Below are 20,351 nucleotides of genomic sequence, written 5' to 3'. Positions count from 1 at the left end.
TGTGATATGAACTGCTACTAACAATTTATTTTCCCTTTTCTCTTTAATGAAATAGGGTCATTGCATGGTTGCATCAACAGGAGTGACCTTTGAAATGATACAAGACACCTTCCCTCTTCTTAACTCTTACTTTTTTTTACTGCATGCTTCCTTTTAATTGTTTGCAGTTTTTAAAAAACACATTTTCTTTATTGATCTCTTTGACTGTATAGCTCAGTGGTGGTCCCTTTTCCTCCCACGAGAGTAAAATGGGCAATTCGATCTTTTTAGATAACCTGTAAAATTTTAAAATACCATAAACTCCTCTAGGGATTTAACCACTAACCTAAGAATTAAGTCCTTGGCTTTCTCAGATATAGGTACCTCTGGAGGAAATACCAAAGTTTCTTTCCAGTTCATCACTTTTCTATATGTTTCTTGAGGAGTTTCAGAGCAGAAAGGTGGATATCCTGCATATGAGATAAAACACAAGTTTTATCATCCTTAATAATCAAATATACTCTATCTACTGTGTATGTGCCATAGGAAAAGAGAATTAGCCAGAAGTGCTCTATTCAACAATAAAAAATGTCACCATTCATCAATTTATAATAAAATTGCTAATAAAGGCAATAAAATAAAAGGATTCAAACCATCACCCCGTTTATCTGAAAGACCATGTAGATACAATTTTGACACATGGAAGTTCTGGTTAAATACCCTTTTCCTGAATCTCTACAGAGCTCACTGGTATTTATCATTGTTGACAGTGGGGGATGTCAAAGAGCTCAGTGATTTTAGCCCATGAGATCTGTAATATGTTCAATCAGTGGCACTCACGAAATTTATATAGGATGTACATAAACAAATGATAAGACATACCTATTAGCATTTCATACATAATCACTCCCAAAGACCACCAGTCACACAATTTGTTGTAACCAGTCTGCATGAATACTTCTGGAGCAATGTAATCTGGTGTCCCAACTGTGGAATATGCCTGCAAAGGAAGAGCTTATCAAACCAGCATTCTTAAATATATGTTGAACGATCTGAGTATGGCTTACTACTGGAAAAAGCAATATATACAGCTGTTAAATTTTCATTTAATAATTGTTTTGCATGTTTATCATGTAGAGAGCTTAGTGACAGGTACCAAGTCAGATAATATGTTATTTAAGATATGATTTCTGACCCCCCACCGAAGAAGCTCAACTAAATTATTTACATATTTAGCCCTAAATCCTGTGAAAATTAATAAAAGGACAGCTCACTAACATGGACCCGGGATGCTAGAAGGGGGAGCTACACTACTGTACTACCCGCTGTCAGTTACAGGAGGGGCTGTCAATTGCAGACCCCAACAGAGGAATCATCAACAGGGAAAGAATCACCAATTATGGGCCCCAACAGGGAAAGATGTACACTGCATCTCCTATGAGAAAGCAACTACCCCGCAACTCAGCCAAGGAGAGACCTTCACCACCCTCAACTCTTGCTTTTCTCCAATGGACTTTTGTTCAAAACAGCTCCTTTCAAATCCTCCTTCTTCTCTTAAAATACCAATTTTCTTCTTTTTTGTTGGAGTTGCCAATGGTTTTGCCACAGCTTGCCTGTCCCAAATTGCAATTCTCTGTTATTCCTGAATAAACCCATTTTTGCTGGTAAAATAACTGTTTTATTTTTAAGGTTAACAATCCATTTCAAAAAGAATAAAGAGGTTGAACCCAGTGGGCCTGAGTCCACCACTCACAACTAACATGTTCTCAGGCAAGTGATTCAACCCATCTGAGCCTCAGCTTCTGCTTACAGAAAACTGGAGTAATAATATAGTCCTAACACAGTTGATAGGAGGATGAAACAAGAAAAGGAATGTGGTTTAGAAACTACAACCCTACTGTATATATAAACGTCAGGTATTTTCATTATAAACCTAATTCCCGGGCACTGCTTATCCATTAGAAAGCAATGGAGTATTTCATTCTTAATGCATATAAAATCTTACAAAAATGATTTCTTTAAGGCAGTAGTTCTCATTTAAGGCAGCATGCTAGGGACCACTTGAAAATGTGTGCCAGCAGACTTTGTCATTTCAAGGACCTGAGGGGTGGGAGTGGGAGGTTGCTGATTGGCATTTAGTTGGGGGGGGGGATACAAGATCTAAAGGATTTCCTACCCAAAATACTAAGAATCCCCTCTACTTCTCCCTTGGTAAATAAACATTGATAGAAGTCATGATAATGTCCACAAGAATATAAAACATGACAGCAGTAATCACCTGTGAATACTCTGTAAGTCGAATTCCCACCATATTTTTAAGCAGTATTCATTTTTTCCCCTTAAAAGTAGGAAATACTGCAATTCTTCTCTCAGTGGTAAAATCTGATCTGAAAATGGCACATTTAAAAGTAGAAGGAAGTTTTTGTCATTAATTCATAGCTCCATAGTTTTAAAACTTTTTTTTTTTTAACTTTTAAAAACACTGAAATGTTTTACAAGCACAGGAAGCTTGCAGTTAATTACTCAGGCCATTGACAGAATGAGTTCACCCATGCAAAGGTCTTATTATTTGGTTGGAGAGTGTATCAGACTATTATCTTTCAGTCTATTTACCTCACCCAGTACTCAGAGGGAATGCTGAATTAATTTCCCTTTCATCACTTGGTTGAATTTAACAAGTATTTATAGTGTCTGTATGTACCGGGCTGTACAAGAGATCAGGAAAACATAGTCAAAAGGCACATTCCTAACCCTGAGAATGTTCGTGGACCTAGGCAATAGGATAAAGGGAAGAGGGAAAGGGGCAAGCAATTCTTATATTCACTAAGTAATAAAGGAGAAATAGTGTGGGGCAAAAGTAGTTTTATCCCACTGTCCTTAAAAAGAGTAGTTAAATTTATCTGTGGTAAAGTCTGCTTTCCGTTTCTGTTTTATCTGTTAACATGCCAAACTTCCTATTTACTTTGTCCATGAAGAAGTTCTTAGAAACACACAACCACCTTACTTATGCTGACTGGCGTTTGTTGTTTCAGAACAAGTATGAAAAATGGAACACACAAGGCATTCACTACAATCACACTCACCTCTGTGAGTTTTATATTGTGCTAATTACTAGTAGACAGATTACTTAATCATAGGTATGAGCCATAAAATGCTATAAAGTTAAATCATGAAGTAAAAATCAGCATTTACTTTCCAGGCAAGGAAAGGTTACAAACTAAAAGAACTATGTGACCCAGGAAGCAGCTTTATCACTGCTACAAAGTAAGTACTAATCATTGTGAAGATAGGAAATGATCAACCAAAGCCAATGAAATTTTAGAACCAGGGCAACCTTTCTTAAAGACATGGCTAACTTACCAGCTGTCTCCGGTTCTTCTTCCATGTTTCTGCTTTCCTCTTTGAGTTCATGTTCTGAAATGCTAATTTCAATAAGAGAGAATTGTAATCATGAGGGAAAAAACTCCACCAAAAAACAAATTCACAAATATACACGTAAATACATTGGTTTAAGGAGAAGAGGAAGAGAACTTTCAGTGCTCAACAATACTGCATTAAACCGGCTACACTATGTTACCCAGGAAAAAAAAATCAGACTTACAGAAGTCACTTGGCGGGTTGTGTGTAAGGTTTCTGTAGAATTCAGTCCTATGAGCTTTCTTTAATCCCGTGCATAAACCAAAATCAGATAATTTTACATGACCCTAAAAAAAAAAATCCAGTAAAATCAAGAGATTATATTAACTTTGAAACAAAAGCCTAATTATAAATTCTTCTTTTAAATGCAATCATTATAAAAACTCTTAGCAGTATAAGAATTCCTACAGGTGATAAGTAAAATTATAAATATTTGATGACGATTTTTACGAGTAGAAAATGGAAGAAGATAAAGACGGCCATCCTCCCTTGATGTCAGTTCACTCCAGAGTCTTCTCTCATCGCATCATTCTATGACATCACGTAGTTGAGCAATAATATAAATGGTAGTTGTCCATTCAATCACAAAATCAGCTCCATTACTCCATTAAAGAATCAGCAACCCAATAATTCACCAGTTTCTTCACATACCTTGGCATCCAATAAAAGGTTGTCTGGTTTAATATCCCGATGGATGAAACCCAACTGGTGGATTGCATCTATTGCTAGAACAGTCTCTGAAATGTAGAACTGTGTCTCCTCTTCTGTCAAGGTATCTTTCTTCATTAGCAATGTCATCATGTCACCTACATAAGGGAAACCAAGTATCATGTATTAGAAACACCTCAAGCTTCCTCTGTATTCATACAACCTATGCCTGATTTTTGCATTGTGCGACCCACCCAGTATACCTCCAACCATCTCTGGAGCCAAGTAAAAAAAGTGTCATTGCATTAGCAGAAGTTTCACGACATTTAATGACTTTTAAGATAGAAAGCAGGTGATAATGAAGTAATATCCACCACTCAACATCCCGAATAGGTAGCTGAGGAAAATATGCTGAACTGAGAAAATGAATCAGAGGAAGCACACCTGGAAACGGGATATATTCTTTCAAATTCAAGTTTCAAAAATGTTCAGAGCTCTTCAGTCCATCAAAAACAAAACACTATCCCACTACAAGATATTCTTTTACTTTCAAGGAATGTTTTCTTTAAAAAGAGGCAAAGAATAAACAATGGAGCCCATCAAAAGTAAAACATTGTCCCACTAAAAGATATTTTTACTTTCAAGGAATTTTTTCTTTAAAAAGGGGCAAAGAATAAACAATGGTGAACTTACAACTCAGAGCTGACAACTGTTAATATTTTTTATAATACATCGAGTCTTAAAACACGGAAAGGTGTTCTTTGTCCTCTATCCCATTTTATTTATTCCCCTTTCCCTTTTTGCTGAGTAACCATTATCATGGACTTGGCTTGGTGGGTTTCTTTCTAGCTTATTTTTAAAATATGTTTTCAGATACATGTATCTTAATCTATGAAATTATAGTCTTTGAAATTTTTTAAAAATTACATAAATGGTATCAACTGTACATACAATTTTACAGCTTGCTTTCTTATTCCACTGTTCCTGAGATCTTCTTATTGAAAGGGATAGAGCTCCCAACTTTTAACTACTGTAAAATATTTCAGCACATAATTATGCCACATTTTATTTATCCATTCTACTGATGGGCATTTATCTTGCTTGCAGTTTTTCACTATCACAACAATGCTTCAGTGGTCTCACAGGTCTCTTGTGCATGTGTCCGGGACAATCTCTAGGGAATACACTAGTTGTAAAATTGCTGGATTGTAGGACGCATGCACTTTCAACTTCAGTGGTATCTATGAATTGCTCTAAGAGTAGAGATTAATTTAGATACAAGAGAGGCCAGTTTCTCCCACAGCCTCATCAGACTCTTAATGTTCTTACTAATCAGATATGTGTGAAATGGTAGCTCATTTTTGTTTTAATTTGCATTTCCCTGAATATGAGCAGAGTTGAACATTTTCCTATATATTTATAGACCTGCCAGAGCTTCTCTTCTATATATCGTCTATCACTTGCCCATTGGGTTGTTTGTCTTTCTTAAGTGACTTATTGTTCCTAATTCTGGACCTGCAACAATCTAACTAATTATACCCCGTAAGCCCAGACCGGTAATGTTTAAAATATGCTGGATTTATTATTCCTTCAAAATAATCTGATTTGTGGTAAAAAATTAGCATTATTATGGGAGGAACTATTGGAAAACCATGACTGCTAGGAACAGGACAGTAAACCTAACCAACAGGATAATAATTACATATAAAGATGTGCTTGCGTTCAGTCTGTCCATCCTATTACATTTGTTTTTACCTCCAGGGAGAAATTCCATGATCAGATAAAGGTTCCTCTTATCTTGAAAACTGTAAAACATCTTCACCACCCAGGCACCATCTGCTTCTACCAAAATATCTCTTTCTGCTCGGATATGGGCCACCTAGATGAATGTATTTTGAAAAAAATAATTGCAACACATTACACATTTTTTCAAGTTTATTTCTTACCATCCAGTTCCTTAACAGTCATGAAGGAAAAGGGGGAGTTTTAGAAAAGATTTGAAATATATACGCATGTTCAGATCCTCATTATATATGGAGAACCTCAGGAAATGGTGTATTTTAGAGTTTATCTTTAGGCCTGAAAAGATGGGATCTACAGGTACATTACAGAAAGCTGAGGCCTCTGAGGTAGAAAAATGCTTAGTCCAAAAACTTTCCAACCAGAATCCTTATTCGCCAAGGATCCTGGCTTTGTTATATAAATTTCAGCCCCTGGTCTTTTTTTTTTTTTTTTAAGGTTTGTTTGTTTATTTATTTATTTATTTGAAAGAGAAAGAGAGAGAGAGCAAGCAGGGGGAGGAGCAGATGCGGAAGGAGAAGAAGGGGGAAGGAATCTCAAGCAGACTCTATGCTGAGCGCAGGGCCTGATATGGGGTCAGATCTCATGACCCTGAGATCATGATCCTGAGATCAAGATCTGAGTCAAAACCAACAGTCGGACACTTAACTGACTGAGCCACCCAGGTGCCCCTGGCCTGACTTTTGAAAGTTAAAAGTAGTAAGCAATGCCTTAACAGGTTGGTATGACAAAGTCAGGGTCCTCAGCAAACTGTTTTTAAGGGCTATTAGTTAAAAAAACGGGGGCCTTATGTGGTTTTTAAACATTTGTTTTGTTTTGTTTTTTAACAAGCAGAAACATTTATAATAACTTTGTATTATCCTGTCAATTATAATAACTTTATATTATTTTGTTAAATATAAAACCTCCATAATATCTATTAACATGATCTACAGCAAATTAGTGTAACTTTTGGGGGTTTTGCTGCTGACTTGTCAGACATACAATTATACTAGGGATACTTTCATATGAACATTTTATAGACTGGAAAATTGTATAAACTGAGTAATTTATTGGGTTGGTATAATCAATTTTCAGATGTTTTGCATTAATATATTTATACATTTTCTCTTCAAAGATTAACAATAATATTTGATTTTATCCCTTTGCTGTTCTCATTATGCATCATTATGAACTCTGGCCCAAAGCACATGAGAACCCAGATTTCCTAAGCCTTTTCATGGTAATGAAACATGATCTGCTTAAAATGTCATATTTGGGATTACTGTATTTATTACCTGGTACAATAAATGCTCTGAGATCAAAGCACAGGAAAAACAGTTGAAAACTAAGAACTTGCTTTCGGGCATGAAAAAACCTCAGAATTTCTCCGGATCTGTTTCATAAAGTGAATAATGGTATCAAAATTCCTACCTATTTCCTTCAACAAAGCATTTTAAGATTAATAAAGGAAAAACATTAAGCCTTTGATGTTGCATCTGCTGCTGTCAGGAAAAACTATGTCATCAACTTGGCTTGATTGTTTTTAAATATCTTGAAGTCAGATTACAGGATGTTTTCAAAATGGGCCTATGTTTTCAAAGAATAGGAAGTTATCGTACATAGTAATCTGGTACCACAATATCAGGAAGATAAGTTGCTACTTTGTGAACTGGTTAGTATTAAAGTAAATGTAATAAACACTTCACATAATGACATATTAGAATTGAGTGGGAAAAAGTTTTCTAAAATGAAATTCAATGGTAGCAAATGCAGGTTAATTTATATAGGGGGAAAACAATAACAAAATGCAAAACAGACTTGATGTTTGGGCTCCAGTGAGATTTTCCCTGCATAGGAACGAACAGTGGTCAGAAACTCTTCAACTTCTGGCAAAATATTCTAGATCAGTGCTGTCCAACAGAAATACAATGCAAGCCACAAACATAATTTAAAATTCTAGTCACATAAATTACACAAATACAATGCAAGCCACAAACATAAATTAAAATTTGTAGTCACATAAAAAGTAAAAAGAAACAGATGAAATATTTTTAATTATATACAGTTTATCATTTCAGTATGTAATGAATACAAAAATTACTGAGATTTTTTTTTGTACGAAGTCTTCAAAATTTGGTATATATTTGCCATTTACAGCATATCTCAATTCAGACTAGCTACACTCAAGTGCCTGGTAGCCACATGTTGGCTAGTAAGATGAAGACTATAGCTGGAACGAACTGCTCCCTTTGTCCCTCCGCCAAAACCCTATCCAGGACTAATCCCAGACGGCTTAGTTAGATCCTGTTTATCTCTTTGTCTCTGAGGCTCTACATCTTGACCCAGACCTTTATTCTTATCATTATCTGTAATTCTCTAATACAATTCAATACCTCGACCTTCCTCGAGTTCCAAACCAACCTCTTCCCTCTGGAATCAGTGTGTCTTCAAAAAAGTCCCATATCGTCTCACCTCTGGATGGTTCTTTCACCTTGTCATTCTAACTGAAACCAGGCTGTTGACAGTTCTGTCTTCCTGCACAGTGAGTTCTCAGGAATGACCTGCTCTCCTCTCATGCCTTACTTGGCGAGGGGGTAGGTTTCCTGCTCATTCTTCTGCTGCTTCTGTACCACTGTGACCCTCTCCTTCTCTGCACCTCCTTTGAAGTGCACACTGGGCAACTCCATCACCCATCATCTATCCTCATGGCTATCATTTAGAGAGCTCCTGGGTCCACCCTCTCACTCATTCATGACTTCAGCTCCTGGCTCACCAACTTCCTTTCTAGCTTCTCCACTCATGGATAGATTTCAACATCCATAAGGTGAACCATCAAATAAATGCCCTATCTACTGACTTCTTTCTCATCTGCAATGATCTCTTCCACCACTGCACCTCAGCCACCCATGGTAATCGTCTTGGCCTTCTCATCACCAATAACTGTACCCCCTCTAAAATCTCCATTTTGAGGAACTCTATTTCCACCTTTTATCCTTCCAGATCTCTTATTCTTATATTTCAATCTTCCTTCCATGGATTCTACAACTTTTTCTCTTTTGCTCTCCTCACAACCTCATTTCTTTTTCTACCCAGCCTAGATTCCATCATTCTGATCACTCTTTTTGCAAACACTCTGAACTCTCTTGTCCCCTTCCTCCATTGTATTTGCCTGGCAAAACACCAACCCTAATTAGACTCAAATTTCGGTCTATTCTCTATCTACCCCAGAGCAACTAAGTATTACTACAGAAAGGTCACCCAACTATGCCAACAGGTTTCACTGTACATTCAGGATTGCAAATGTCAATGGGTATTCAACTGCATTTCCGCAGCAAGTCTGCTCTCCCACCCTTTAAGCCAATAGTTGTGACTGTTTCACAAATTCTCTCTCTATACACCTCCAGCAAGCCAGCTGTCCCTCTCTACTCTGAGATGATGACCTCACTTATTTGCACTCAGGCAGGAACTTGGCACCTGACGCTGCCAGATCAACCACCCTGCATTTGTTCCCATTTTCTCTGCCTCTCCTTCCTGTTTTAATGGATAGGTACTGTCCACTCCTCTCAAAGATCAACTCTTCTGTCTTCCAGTGTATTCCTATAGTTATCCGTCCCCTCTCTCCTGCATCTTCAATTTTTCTTTCTAATGGATTCTTCTAATCAGCATCAAAACATTTCTTGTCTTAAAAAAAAAAAAAATCCTTTTTTACCCTAAGTCTCACTTTACAAATCTGTTCTTTGGGGGAAAAAAAAAAAAAAAACACAAACAAACAATCTGTTCTTTGTTCTGCCTCACATGGAAGATTTATCTGCACTCACATTCCCCACTCTTGCTTCCCGTTTTCTTTCTCACCATTTCAGTTAGGCTTCTGCCCTGCAATCCACTGGCAATGTCTTTGCCAAGTTATTAAAAAATCTCCATATTGTGACATCCACTGGCTTGTCTTCCTCTTGTACTCTCTCAGCAGCATTCCACATAGTTGACCACCTACCTCCTCCTTTAAGCACTTTCTTCTCTTGGCTTCCATGACACGATGTTCTCCCAGTTTTCCCCTACCGGATTAGATGTTCCCTCTTGGTTCCCTCTGCTGGTTTCTCTTCTGCCTATTGTTCCCTACGGCTTGGATCCACGCCCTCTTTCCTTCTCTACTATATTTGTTTTCTAGGCAATTTCATCTTGTCCCCAGTATATGATCAATATATTGGTGGCTTCCAAATTATAATTCTAGTGAAACGTCTCTCCAGATTCCAGCCAACTGTGAACTTAATATCTTTTCCTGGATCTAACACGCAGCTCAAACTTAATATACCACAGAGAGAACCCTTCATTCCCACTATCTCCAAATCTGTTCTTTCTTCAGTCTTTTCTAAATCAGAAAACAACACCATAATGTGTCCCATTCCTAAATAAAACTCTAGGTAGTATCCTGATTCTGCCATTTTCCCCTCACTATCCTTACCCATCGTCTCATCCCCCAGTGTACAGGACATCACAGAAAATCCTGCTGGCTCTCCCACTAAAACACATACTTAATCTGACTTTTCTTCAGTTTCTCTGCTATAAGCCACAATCACATCCTGGCTGGAATTGGTACACCAGTCTCTCAGGTGGCTTTTCTGATTCACCTCTTGTTTCCTCCATCAGCAAGCAAAGGGACTCATTCATCTTTGTAAAACATCAATCAGACATACCATTCCCCCTCAAACAACAGCGTCCTCCCATTGCATTTGGAATAAAACCCAAACGCTCTACCTTGGCCTTCAGAGCTCTGGGATCTGATCCTTGTCTACCTCTCCCACCATTCTTCTTGCACTGAATTCTAGCCACAGTGGCTTCTTTCTCTTTAAGTGGGCCAAGATTATTCTTGCCTCAGGGCCTCTGCATTTGCTGCCTGGATATTTGTTCTACCTGATCTTTATCTGTCATTCTTTCTCATTATTTAGTCTTTCATCAAATATTCTCTCTTCAGAGAAACATTCCCTGATCTAATTCTTCCTCTTAAACCCAGATCAATTGCATCAATTCATCCTTTTGTAAAAACTTTCTTTGTAGTCTTTCTCAATCATGACTATTTGAAATAGCTGCCTGCCTATTTCCCCACTACTAGAAAAAAATAAGGATCGGGTTTGTCCTGTTAATCCCATCTATGTGTTACCCAGAACACCACAGGCCCATTTGGCACATCATAGGCCCCCAATAAATACTTGTTGAACGCATGAAATAGAAATAAAGTGAAAGAGTGCAGTGAAAATTCAAGGGGGGGGGGCATATTTAAATAAAAACCAATATTATACTGCTGTAATAACTAAGTAAGTTTTAGGCGGGACTTTTCTCAGCTGCGGCTAAGGTGCTGGGTCCTTCCTGGGTCCTTCCGAGGAAGCTAGGACCGTGTTGGGTGAGACTCTCACTTCCTCCGGTTAGCACCTTGCGGCTACAGCACTCACCCACACTACCGCGGCGCTGTCTCGGGCTCGCCTGCATCTACTCAGCCCTCATCCTCCAGTCATGGAGGATAAGATCAATGCCCTCATTAAAGCAGCGGGTGTAAAAGTTGAACCTTTCTGGCCAGGTTTGTCTACAAAGGCCCCCAGCCAGTGTCAACATCAACATCAGGAGCCTCATCTGCAAGCAAGGGGCTGGTGGAGCCTCCCCAGCGGCTGATGCTGCCCCAGCAGGAGGTCCCGCCCCCTCCACCAAGGCTGCCCCCACTGAGGAGAAGGAATTGGAAGCAAAGAGAGGAGAATCAGAGAGGAGTCTGATGAGGACGTGCACTTTGGTCTTTTTCACTAAACCTCTTCTGTAACCTGTTCAGTCAAAAGCTGAACTCTTAAGTAAGCTTTAGGCAGGGACTAAAAGACTGAAGTAGAGCATTAGGTAGAGGGGCCATCCTCCCTCTATACTCTGTTGTTGAGTCCTCCCCTAGCATATGTAATCCATTTAGGGTTCTACAGAGCTTCTACCCAGACCAGAAACAGAGGGGAATACATAAATAATACTATTTTTGTTTTCGGATTTATGGCCTACCCTTAAGCTGCATTAAGTCACAGCAAACATAGAGAGTCCAGGAGTATGAAATTGGGGGAGGGGGGTGGTTTGCAGATTTTGGAAATATGTAAAATCAGCCAATTCACAGGAGACTGGTCTTGTTTATATGTGATAGGGATTAAGGAAGCTGAGAACTGTCCTTTATTTTCACTGAAGTCAGAAAAGAAGGTATTTTGTTATGGACTAAATGTTTGTGTATTGTCCCCCTCCACCAAATTCCTATAGTGATGCCCTAACCCCCAGGGTGACTGAATTTGGAGATGGGGCTCTAAGGAAGTAATTAAGGTTAAGTGAGGCCATAGAAGGAGAGGCGGATAGTGTCCTTTTAAGAAGAGGCACCAGAGAGCTCCCTTTCCTTCTCTGTGCACACAGCAAGGATAGGCGATGCGGGCCTTAGTGGGAAGGCAGCAAGCCATCTGCAAGCCAGAAGAGCACCTCACTAGAATCAAACCGTGCCAGAATCCTGGTCTTGGACTTTCAGCCTCCAGAACTGTGAGAAAATAAATTTCTGTTGTTTAAGCCACCCAGTCTTTGGTATTTTGTTATGGCAGGCTGAACAGGCTAATACATTTTCAGATTATAAATTTGGAAGAAATTTTAACTATAAGAATCGAGAAACAATAAAACAGGCTACCAAAAAATTAATAGACCATATACAGTAAGATGTGTTGACTCCTTTTTACAAATTCCAATATTGACATTTACTCTAACACCTAGTCAGTGGTATTCCTTCGGTTATATGTGTTAAAGAACTCATACCTGCTCTTTTTCAAGCATATCAGCTTTTCTCAATATCTTCATTGCATAGATATGGCCTGTATCTTTCTTCTGGACCAGCCGCACCTAGAGTGTAAAAATTGACCATACTATCAATGGTAAACAGTCACTACTATTGATTTAGAAGCAAAAGGTAAGTTCTTTTAAAGGGATCAGTGTTGCAATTTGCCATTGCTTATATTTTAGGAATTCTTAAACTATTCTGATACATTAAACTATTTTAATACATATTAACCTATTGAAATACCTATTTTAAACTATCTTAAGCTACATATTTTCAACAGCAGTGTCTTTAAAAAGGAAGTAACCTCTCCAAACGCTCCTCTTCCTATAACTTTCAGAGACTCAAAGTCATCCAAGCCAAGTCGGGTCCTCTTGAGCCGTAAGAACTCTGTTTCCTTTCGGGCATGTTGTGATCGGCGTAACTTTTTCTATTAAAAAAGACAATTTAAAAGGATGATTCTAAATTTAGATTGCTCTAAAGGAAGCCTGTAGTTTTAAAAGATAAGATAAGTAAAATGGGGGCAAAGTATCTTAAATATTATATACGAATGTTAGAACTTATTTACCAAAGTTGAGTATTTGTTAAGCATGGAAAGAATAAAACAATCTAAAGAAAACATTTTTTACTTTTACCAACTGATAAATCTTTATTCTTGAGGTGGACTCCTTTAATATTTCATCTTAGTGAAGTTTATCTCGTATTTCATGTATATGCTAACTTAATTCATACATAAAAGTTAAGCTTTAGGAAATGCTAATAGTATTCTGATCATGAATTTTACAGTCAGGCAATCTACTTTGCTTCAATTCCCTAATTTCCAGGTTGTGCTGTCACAACTCCTGAGATTTAGGACACCAAAATAATACCACAGCAGTGTTTCCATGGAGATTTACTTATGATAGAATTTTTTCCTAGATAAATTTTAATAAACTGCTTTGAGATTTGGCACACAACTTCCTAAGAATATAAAATTGCAAAATAATAATAAAGAATTCATTAAAATATTCAAGTCAGGAATTTCATAATGCACTCTCCAAAGATCACCAAAAAATAACAAACGCTGATAAGAAACATTATGAAATACCCGAAGGTTATATTTGGAAGAGGCGTTCACTTCACTGTTCTAAACGTCATTTCCCCCCTGACCAAACAAAACTCTGTTGACCTTCTGTTAGGTGCTGGTAAAGGTCACATATAGTAGGAAATAAACAAAATCAAAAAAATTAAGCACCTGTTCATGGTCAACTGAACCCTACCAGGTTTTCAGGAGTTCCATTCTGAGGGAAAGGCAAGTCGACATGGCCATCGCAGCTCAGAAACACTGCTTTTAAATGCAGCTCAAGGTATAACCACTGAATGGTGTCTTACACTATTCCTGTGTATATCTGTTTTCAGAAAGGGATGGCAAACTATCAATCAATTGGAAATAGGTAAATGCGCATCCCAGTGCAATGGAATTCTGAAACTTCCAACAAAATTAATCTAAGAAGATGCAATCAAGAAATTTTATCTTCGATTTAAACATCTTTAAACAGCTGAAGGAAGTTACACACTCAGGCACATCAGTGGTGGAAACAGACTATTTTTTTGTTCAAAAATGCCCACTGAATGATTTTTTTAAAAAAAATAACTGAATTACTATAGTAAAACAACACTTGATCTTAGCCAAAAGGCCAAGCCCAAAAAAGCAGCTTAAGACTAATTAAAAAGGCCACATGGTGGCACTATAATATCATGTCTTTCAAAGCAATAAAGAGGTTTCGGGAGGTTTGTTTCAATTACATAAATGAATAAATATAAGAATTCTGAAACTCTTTCTGGGTCTATGACTTTATGGACTATAAAATGGAGTATGGTTGGGTGTAGTTTCAGAAACTTGTCTAATCTGAATGGAAAAGATGATCTCATTACACACTTTCATAATCATGCTCAAAATCAACAGAAGAGAGGCCACTAAAGAAAATAATGTTCACTAATATTTAATAGCTTGTGTAATGCAGCAAGTAAACAATGTTTATGTAGTTTGGGGCACAGCTATTTAATGGCAAAAAGGGAGAATCACAAGTAAACGGAGCACATAATTCTACAAAAATGAGACCACGCTATACCATTGTTACATTACTTAAAAAAAAAAACCTATTCCATGATATTAGTCTTTTTTTTTTTAAGATTTATTTTTATTTTAGAGAGATAGAGAGTGGATGTGAGCGAGGGAGGGGCAGGGGGAGAGGGAAAGCAGACCCCCCGCTGAGTGGAGCCCAAGGCCCCACAACCCTGAGATCATAACCTGAGCCAAGACCAAGAGTCCAGAGCTTAACTGACTGAGCCACCCAGGCGCCCCCCCATGATATTAGTCTTCAAATCAGTGTTGCAGTCCAGAGGGAGGTAAAGCAAGCTAGCATTAAAAAATAGACTGATGGAGCACCTGGGTGGCACAGTTAAGCATCAGACTCTTGGTTTTGATTCAGGTTGTCAGATGGAACCCCGTGTAGGGCTCTGCGCTCAGCTGGAGACTCTCTCTCTCTCCCTCTGCTCCTCCTGCACACGCTCTCTCTCTCTCAGATAAATAAATAAATCTTAAAAAAATATATTGATGACATGATGAGCACTGAGTAATGTAGAGGATTGCTGAATCACTGAAACTTACACCTGAAACTAATATAACACTGTATGTTGACTATACTGAGAATTAAAATAAAAAAGTTAATAAAGTCAAAAAAATATACTGATGGAAAAAACATGTTGATGTATCTGCTTGTGTAGATTAAGTAGCCTTGAAAAACAAGTAACATTTTTGTGGTAATTATATCCTTTCTCGCCAAAGAGGACAACAAAATCTGTGGGCAGGCTTAACATTTCATGGCTCCCTTTTGCAGCTTAAATTTATTTTGTTTTTCCATCAGAGTGAATAATATTCCATGTCTGATGGGATTTTCTTAAGTGAGATGAAACTAGACATACATCGTTTTCTTCCTTTCTCCATTCCTTTTTAAATGGGTGTTCCTCAAATTCTCGATCTATGGGATGCTCAGGTTTTATATAAGACAGGCAGTGTACACAGAAGTTCTGAGATCTGAAAGAGTTCAGCTGGCAACTCCACCTCTGCATATATGCTCTACATGACCACATCACATGGTTTAATTTTCACAAATAACTTTCACGAATTATTTCACAAAGATTTTCTATTTTGAATGAATTAAGGATAAATACTAGTTTTCAATTTAAAACTACATTTTTTATAAAACAATTTTATTTTTTAAAAAATCCACCCCAGGGTACCTGGGTGGCTCAGTCGGTTAAGCGTCTGCCTTTGGCTCAGGTCATGATCCCAGGGTCCAGGATCGAGCCCCACGTCAGGCTCCTTACTCGGCGGGGGAGTCTGCTTCTCCCTCTCCCTCTCCCTCTGACCCTCCTCCCACTCTCTCAAATAAATAGAACCTTTAAAAAGAAAAATCCACCCCACACAATGATAGTTATAACATATTTTATATCAAGGTTTAAGAGATGGTATCTATTCTGTAGAATTTGACATAATCTAAGACCTAGCATAGGGCCTAACAAGCATTTGTGGAATTAAAATATCTTCACAAAAAAGTTTTAGAAGTTTTATAGTTATTATGGGCCACTATTTTTAGATATAAATCATATCACATTTTCTACAAGTTAATTAGAAGAATTAAAGAAAATAGCTCTAAATGTATTTAGCACTTCCTGGTGCAGAGCAGAGGTTGCGAACCGAAAGCTACAAACTGTATTCAACCTACAGATGTACTTAATTTGGCCTGCAAGTTGGTTTTAAAACACTTGAATTATTTGCCAATATTTTTAAAAAGCAGGTGATGTCACACAGAAGTCCAGATTTCCAGCCTCTCTTGAAAGACAGGAACTCAGCCACACTGGGCCAAAGAGGCAGTGAGTCCCCTTTTGATGGACATCAGGTCTCTAATTGGTCACAGTCTCCACCATTGATGCCAGTCATCAGGTGACGAGTAGACTGGGGCTGGTGCTCCTGTCTCCTTTCAGTGAAGTTGAAAAGGGGTATGTCTTTATCAAAAGATAAACTGTGAGGATCAGATATTTCAGAAAAAGAAAAAAAAAAAGAGTCTATTTCTTTCTGGAAGTGAAAAAAAATATTCTTAGGAGTTGAATGTGCAAACAAAGTGTGTTGGATCAAAAGAATATATAACCTAAGATGTCATAAAAACAACCCGGCCAGCTTCCCTCATTCATGTTACCTGCTTGACCCCCTGAGCATCTGTTTTTATAATTTCTCCCTCCAGATTTCCAATTAAGATCTTATGCTTAAGATTTCTATACATATATTACAAATATATATGTGAAATATGTAAATATAATGATGTACAATATACATTAATACAATTATAAGATTATTAATAAGAAAGTTTTTAATACTAATGAATAAACAAGAAAAGGTTTGCTTAGCTTTATTTTTTCTTTATTGATTGTAATACAGATCTAAATCGCTACCTTTCTCATTTAAAGTTTAAAGAATATAATTAAATGAGTTTTTAAAACATTTATCATAGTAATTTTAGGCAAATAATTTGGGTTTTCTAGATTGAGTCAACTGATTAACAAGGTAACCACGTTTGGTACAAATCATAAAACATTTTATTCGAACAGTGCCAGCAGAAAAATAAAGGAACAGTCCTAGGAAAGGTACAGGGAAGATTAAATAATGGTTTGATTTCAAATCACCATTTGGACGACCACTCTTAAAGTATAGAAATTTTTTTCTGATCACTGAAAACTGTTAAGCTAATTAATCTCAGTTGTATTTCCCTATTGCCTAGAAAACAAAGTGTACATTTCTTAGTAGACTACTACCAGCCTAGCCTTTCCATAGGTGCTGTCAATTTACCTTGCTATTTCCTTTATCGCATCCTTTATAGTTCATTGTTCTGCAATTATTTTGTATTTATCTTTTGATTCTAATGTAAATCTACCTATTTTTCTAAGATTGAAATCAATTGCTACCTCTTCCATGAAACCTCTTCTGATCCATCCTATATAGAAAATCCCTGTATTTTCAAAGTTTGCCACATTCTATCATGTATATGTATTTTTACACACACACATACATCATCTCTCCTTGTAACTGGTAAATTCCTTGAGGGAAAGGTCATTGTGTCTTTAGTCACCAAACAGTTATTATACCTATAGCCCTCCGCCATCCGTGGAGGTATAAAGCTGAATAAGACATTATGGAGTTTCTACTGTGGGGAGAGGATATTTAGAGCTGCCGCAGGGATAGGAACGGTGTTCATGCAGAATGTAGGAAGAGTACCTCAAGAGATTAGGCAAGATTTCCTAGTGGAACTGAGGCCCGAAGTGAGGCCCAGAGTTTCCTCAAGAATAAAGGGAATTGGGCAAGAGTAAGGAAGTGCTAAGCGACAGAAATAGCCTATGAAAGGTCCACAGGCAAGAGCGTGGAAATTAAAGTAACTCAGTAGTGGTGGTCAGCATGGGGGTGGGGGACAAGAGATGAGGGTAGAGCGAGAACACAGAGGCCAAACTGTGAAGGCTCTTGCACGTTAATGTTAAGGCCTCCCCTCATCCGAGAGTACCCGGGAACCAATGAAGGGTATTAAGCAAAAGAGGGATGTGATCAAACCCGTTTTTAGACAGAACTCTGGGTGGAGTGTGCAGAAAACCTGGGGGTGGGAGTGGGGCCCAGAATGCAGGAAGAGAGCCCAGCTGGGGGCAGTTTTTCTTCAAGTGAAACACACAGTAACTTAAAGAAGGGGAGAGGCACTGGACTAGAGCACTGGATGGTTTTAAGAAATATTCAGGAAAAAATGTGAGGAGATTTGGCGATTCACTGATTGTTCTTGGAGCCCACTTTTCTTGTTCCATGCACTTAGGATACTGTAGACCCTGTTCACTAAATCTATGTTCTCGGATTTAAAACAATAAAAAGCTGCCTCCTTTTAAAGATCTCCATCACAGCAACAAAGTAAGAAGCCCATATTCAAATGATGAAATCCACATTACCTAAGTTATAAAATTATCTTATATCAATAAATGAAAAAGTCACTGGAGTTGCCATTATACAGTAATTAGTACCCCCCACCCAACTAACTTTCTTGGGATATAATTGACATACATATAACACTGCAAGTTTAAAGTCTACAATGTGATGTTTTGATGCACATACATATCATGAAATGATTACCACAATAAGGCTAGTTAACATATCCAATCGCCTCATATAAGTAATTTTTTTTTATAGTGAGAACATTTTAAGATCCACTCTTAGTAACTTTCAAGTACATGGTATCATTAACTACAGTCACAGTAATTACAGCTAACATTACCTCTTCATCTGCCAATCCTTCCTCTTCCATGGCCACTTCTAATTTCTTCTGCCTTTTCAAAGAAAAAATAATTTAAATTTTAAATACATTCCTAACTACTCCCATTTAAGAAATGTTCACTTATTTATTTGAGTTTACGACTCGGTTTGCTATGCTAAAAAAAAAAAATCAAGTTGAATCAAAATAATTATTAAAAATAGTTTTCTTTCTCAAAATATAAACCCAACCCAGATTTCACTTTCTCATATTGGCCAAATAAAAAATTTGCTTCTAACGCTGCTTAAATCAATGATTAGCAAAGGTGACTAATGTTTTAATAAGGAAAATCTGTTGTCTAATATTCAAACCACCAAAATCATTAACATTTATCAGTGTTTACATTAGAAGCATATAAAAGTAACTACAGTGACTAAAAGTATAAATATTTAAGGTGGATATCCCTGTTTGAACCCTGATTCTAATACTTATTAGCTAAATGAGCTTACGGAAGTCCTTCATTTAAAGTCTAAGCTTGATTTCCTAATTAGTCAAGAAAAAATGTTCAATGCAATTGAGTGTATTTTATTCTAATTCTTCAAAAACTGTACATAAAAAAAAAAGTAACCACCAGAACATTTGCTTTTCTAGGTATAGCCAAGTCCAGTTATTCGTCATTTTTAAATGACACCGCCGGAGTTAGTTAAGCACAGCACTGCAGGGGGATGGGGAGGAGAAGGGGAGGGGTTGGGTGGATGAAGTAACTAGTAACTACAGAGATGGTTGTGATACAAATTGTGCAACTCACTCCCAACTGAATATTCATTATTTTACTTCTACTGTATTGGTTTTTCCTAAAGATAAACCTGACAGAGCTCTTCCTAGTTAGTTTTGGAATATGTTAGAATAAGACTAACTTTCCAGGATTTACCTACACGGGAATATAAGGGTTGAGGACTGAAATCATCGTATACATTTTTTAGCATTTGTCATTTACAATATGTCCATAGGTAAGCTCTTTCCTAACCCATTATTCTTATGGAAAATTCATAACAAAAATATCTAAAGCTGCTCATAAATCAGCACCCCAATGGTAATGACACCTGCCTACTTCCTCAACATTTGTAATAGACACCTTCATGCTTATCACGCTGATTTTTATCTGTTATTTACACACTGTTTTCCAAAGCCCAACCCTCAGAATGGAGCAAGCTCTGTGCCTGCCATCATGCCCCTCTGGGCCCTGCAGAGCTGCTCGTTGAAGGATTTTGAGTGCTCTCCTCTGCAGACAGAATACACAGTGGAGAAGGACCACTAATCTGGGAGGGCCCATGAGTATATAGGCAACTTCATTTTTCTGTCAAATCTCTACTGCCCCCTTCCCT

General features: G+C 37.5%; 1 protein-coding gene and 1 pseudogene across 2 annotated transcripts in view; one reads left to right on the top strand and one right to left on the bottom strand.

Moving 5' to 3' along the window:
• Positions 1 to 20,351, bottom strand: part of STK38L (serine/threonine kinase 38 like) — a 79,677-nt gene that overhangs the window by 3,582 nt on the left and 55,744 nt on the right. For both annotated transcript variants that reach the window (XM_028113189.2, XM_028113190.2), the window contains 9 exons: positions 18,991 to 19,042; positions 12,957 to 13,079; positions 12,631 to 12,714; positions 5,800 to 5,923; positions 4,048 to 4,202; positions 3,581 to 3,683; positions 3,340 to 3,401; positions 862 to 979; positions 326 to 449 (listed from right to left, as the gene is read on the bottom strand). In XM_028113189.2, coding sequence (XP_027968990.1) covers positions 326 to 449; positions 862 to 979; positions 3,340 to 3,401; positions 3,581 to 3,683; positions 4,048 to 4,202; positions 5,800 to 5,923; positions 12,631 to 12,714; positions 12,957 to 13,079; positions 18,991 to 19,042 — 945 coding nt within the window. The remainder of the gene's footprint in view (positions 1 to 325; positions 450 to 861; positions 980 to 3,339; positions 3,402 to 3,580; positions 3,684 to 4,047; positions 4,203 to 5,799; positions 5,924 to 12,630; positions 12,715 to 12,956; positions 13,080 to 18,990; positions 19,043 to 20,351) is intronic.
• LOC114216575 (large ribosomal subunit protein P1 pseudogene) lies at positions 6,132 to 12,033 on the top strand (annotated as a pseudogene).

The sequence above is a fragment of the Eumetopias jubatus genome, unplaced genomic scaffold, assembly GCF_037043125.1.
Source record: "Eumetopias jubatus isolate StellerSeaLion01/CBP00866 unplaced genomic scaffold, mEumJub1_p1.0 scaffold_8, whole genome shotgun sequence".
NCBI classification, from domain to species: domain Eukaryota; kingdom Metazoa; phylum Chordata; class Mammalia; order Carnivora; family Otariidae; genus Eumetopias; species Eumetopias jubatus.
The sequence above is the reverse complement of the archived record's forward strand: the minus strand, read 5'-3'. Positions and strand labels throughout refer to the sequence as shown.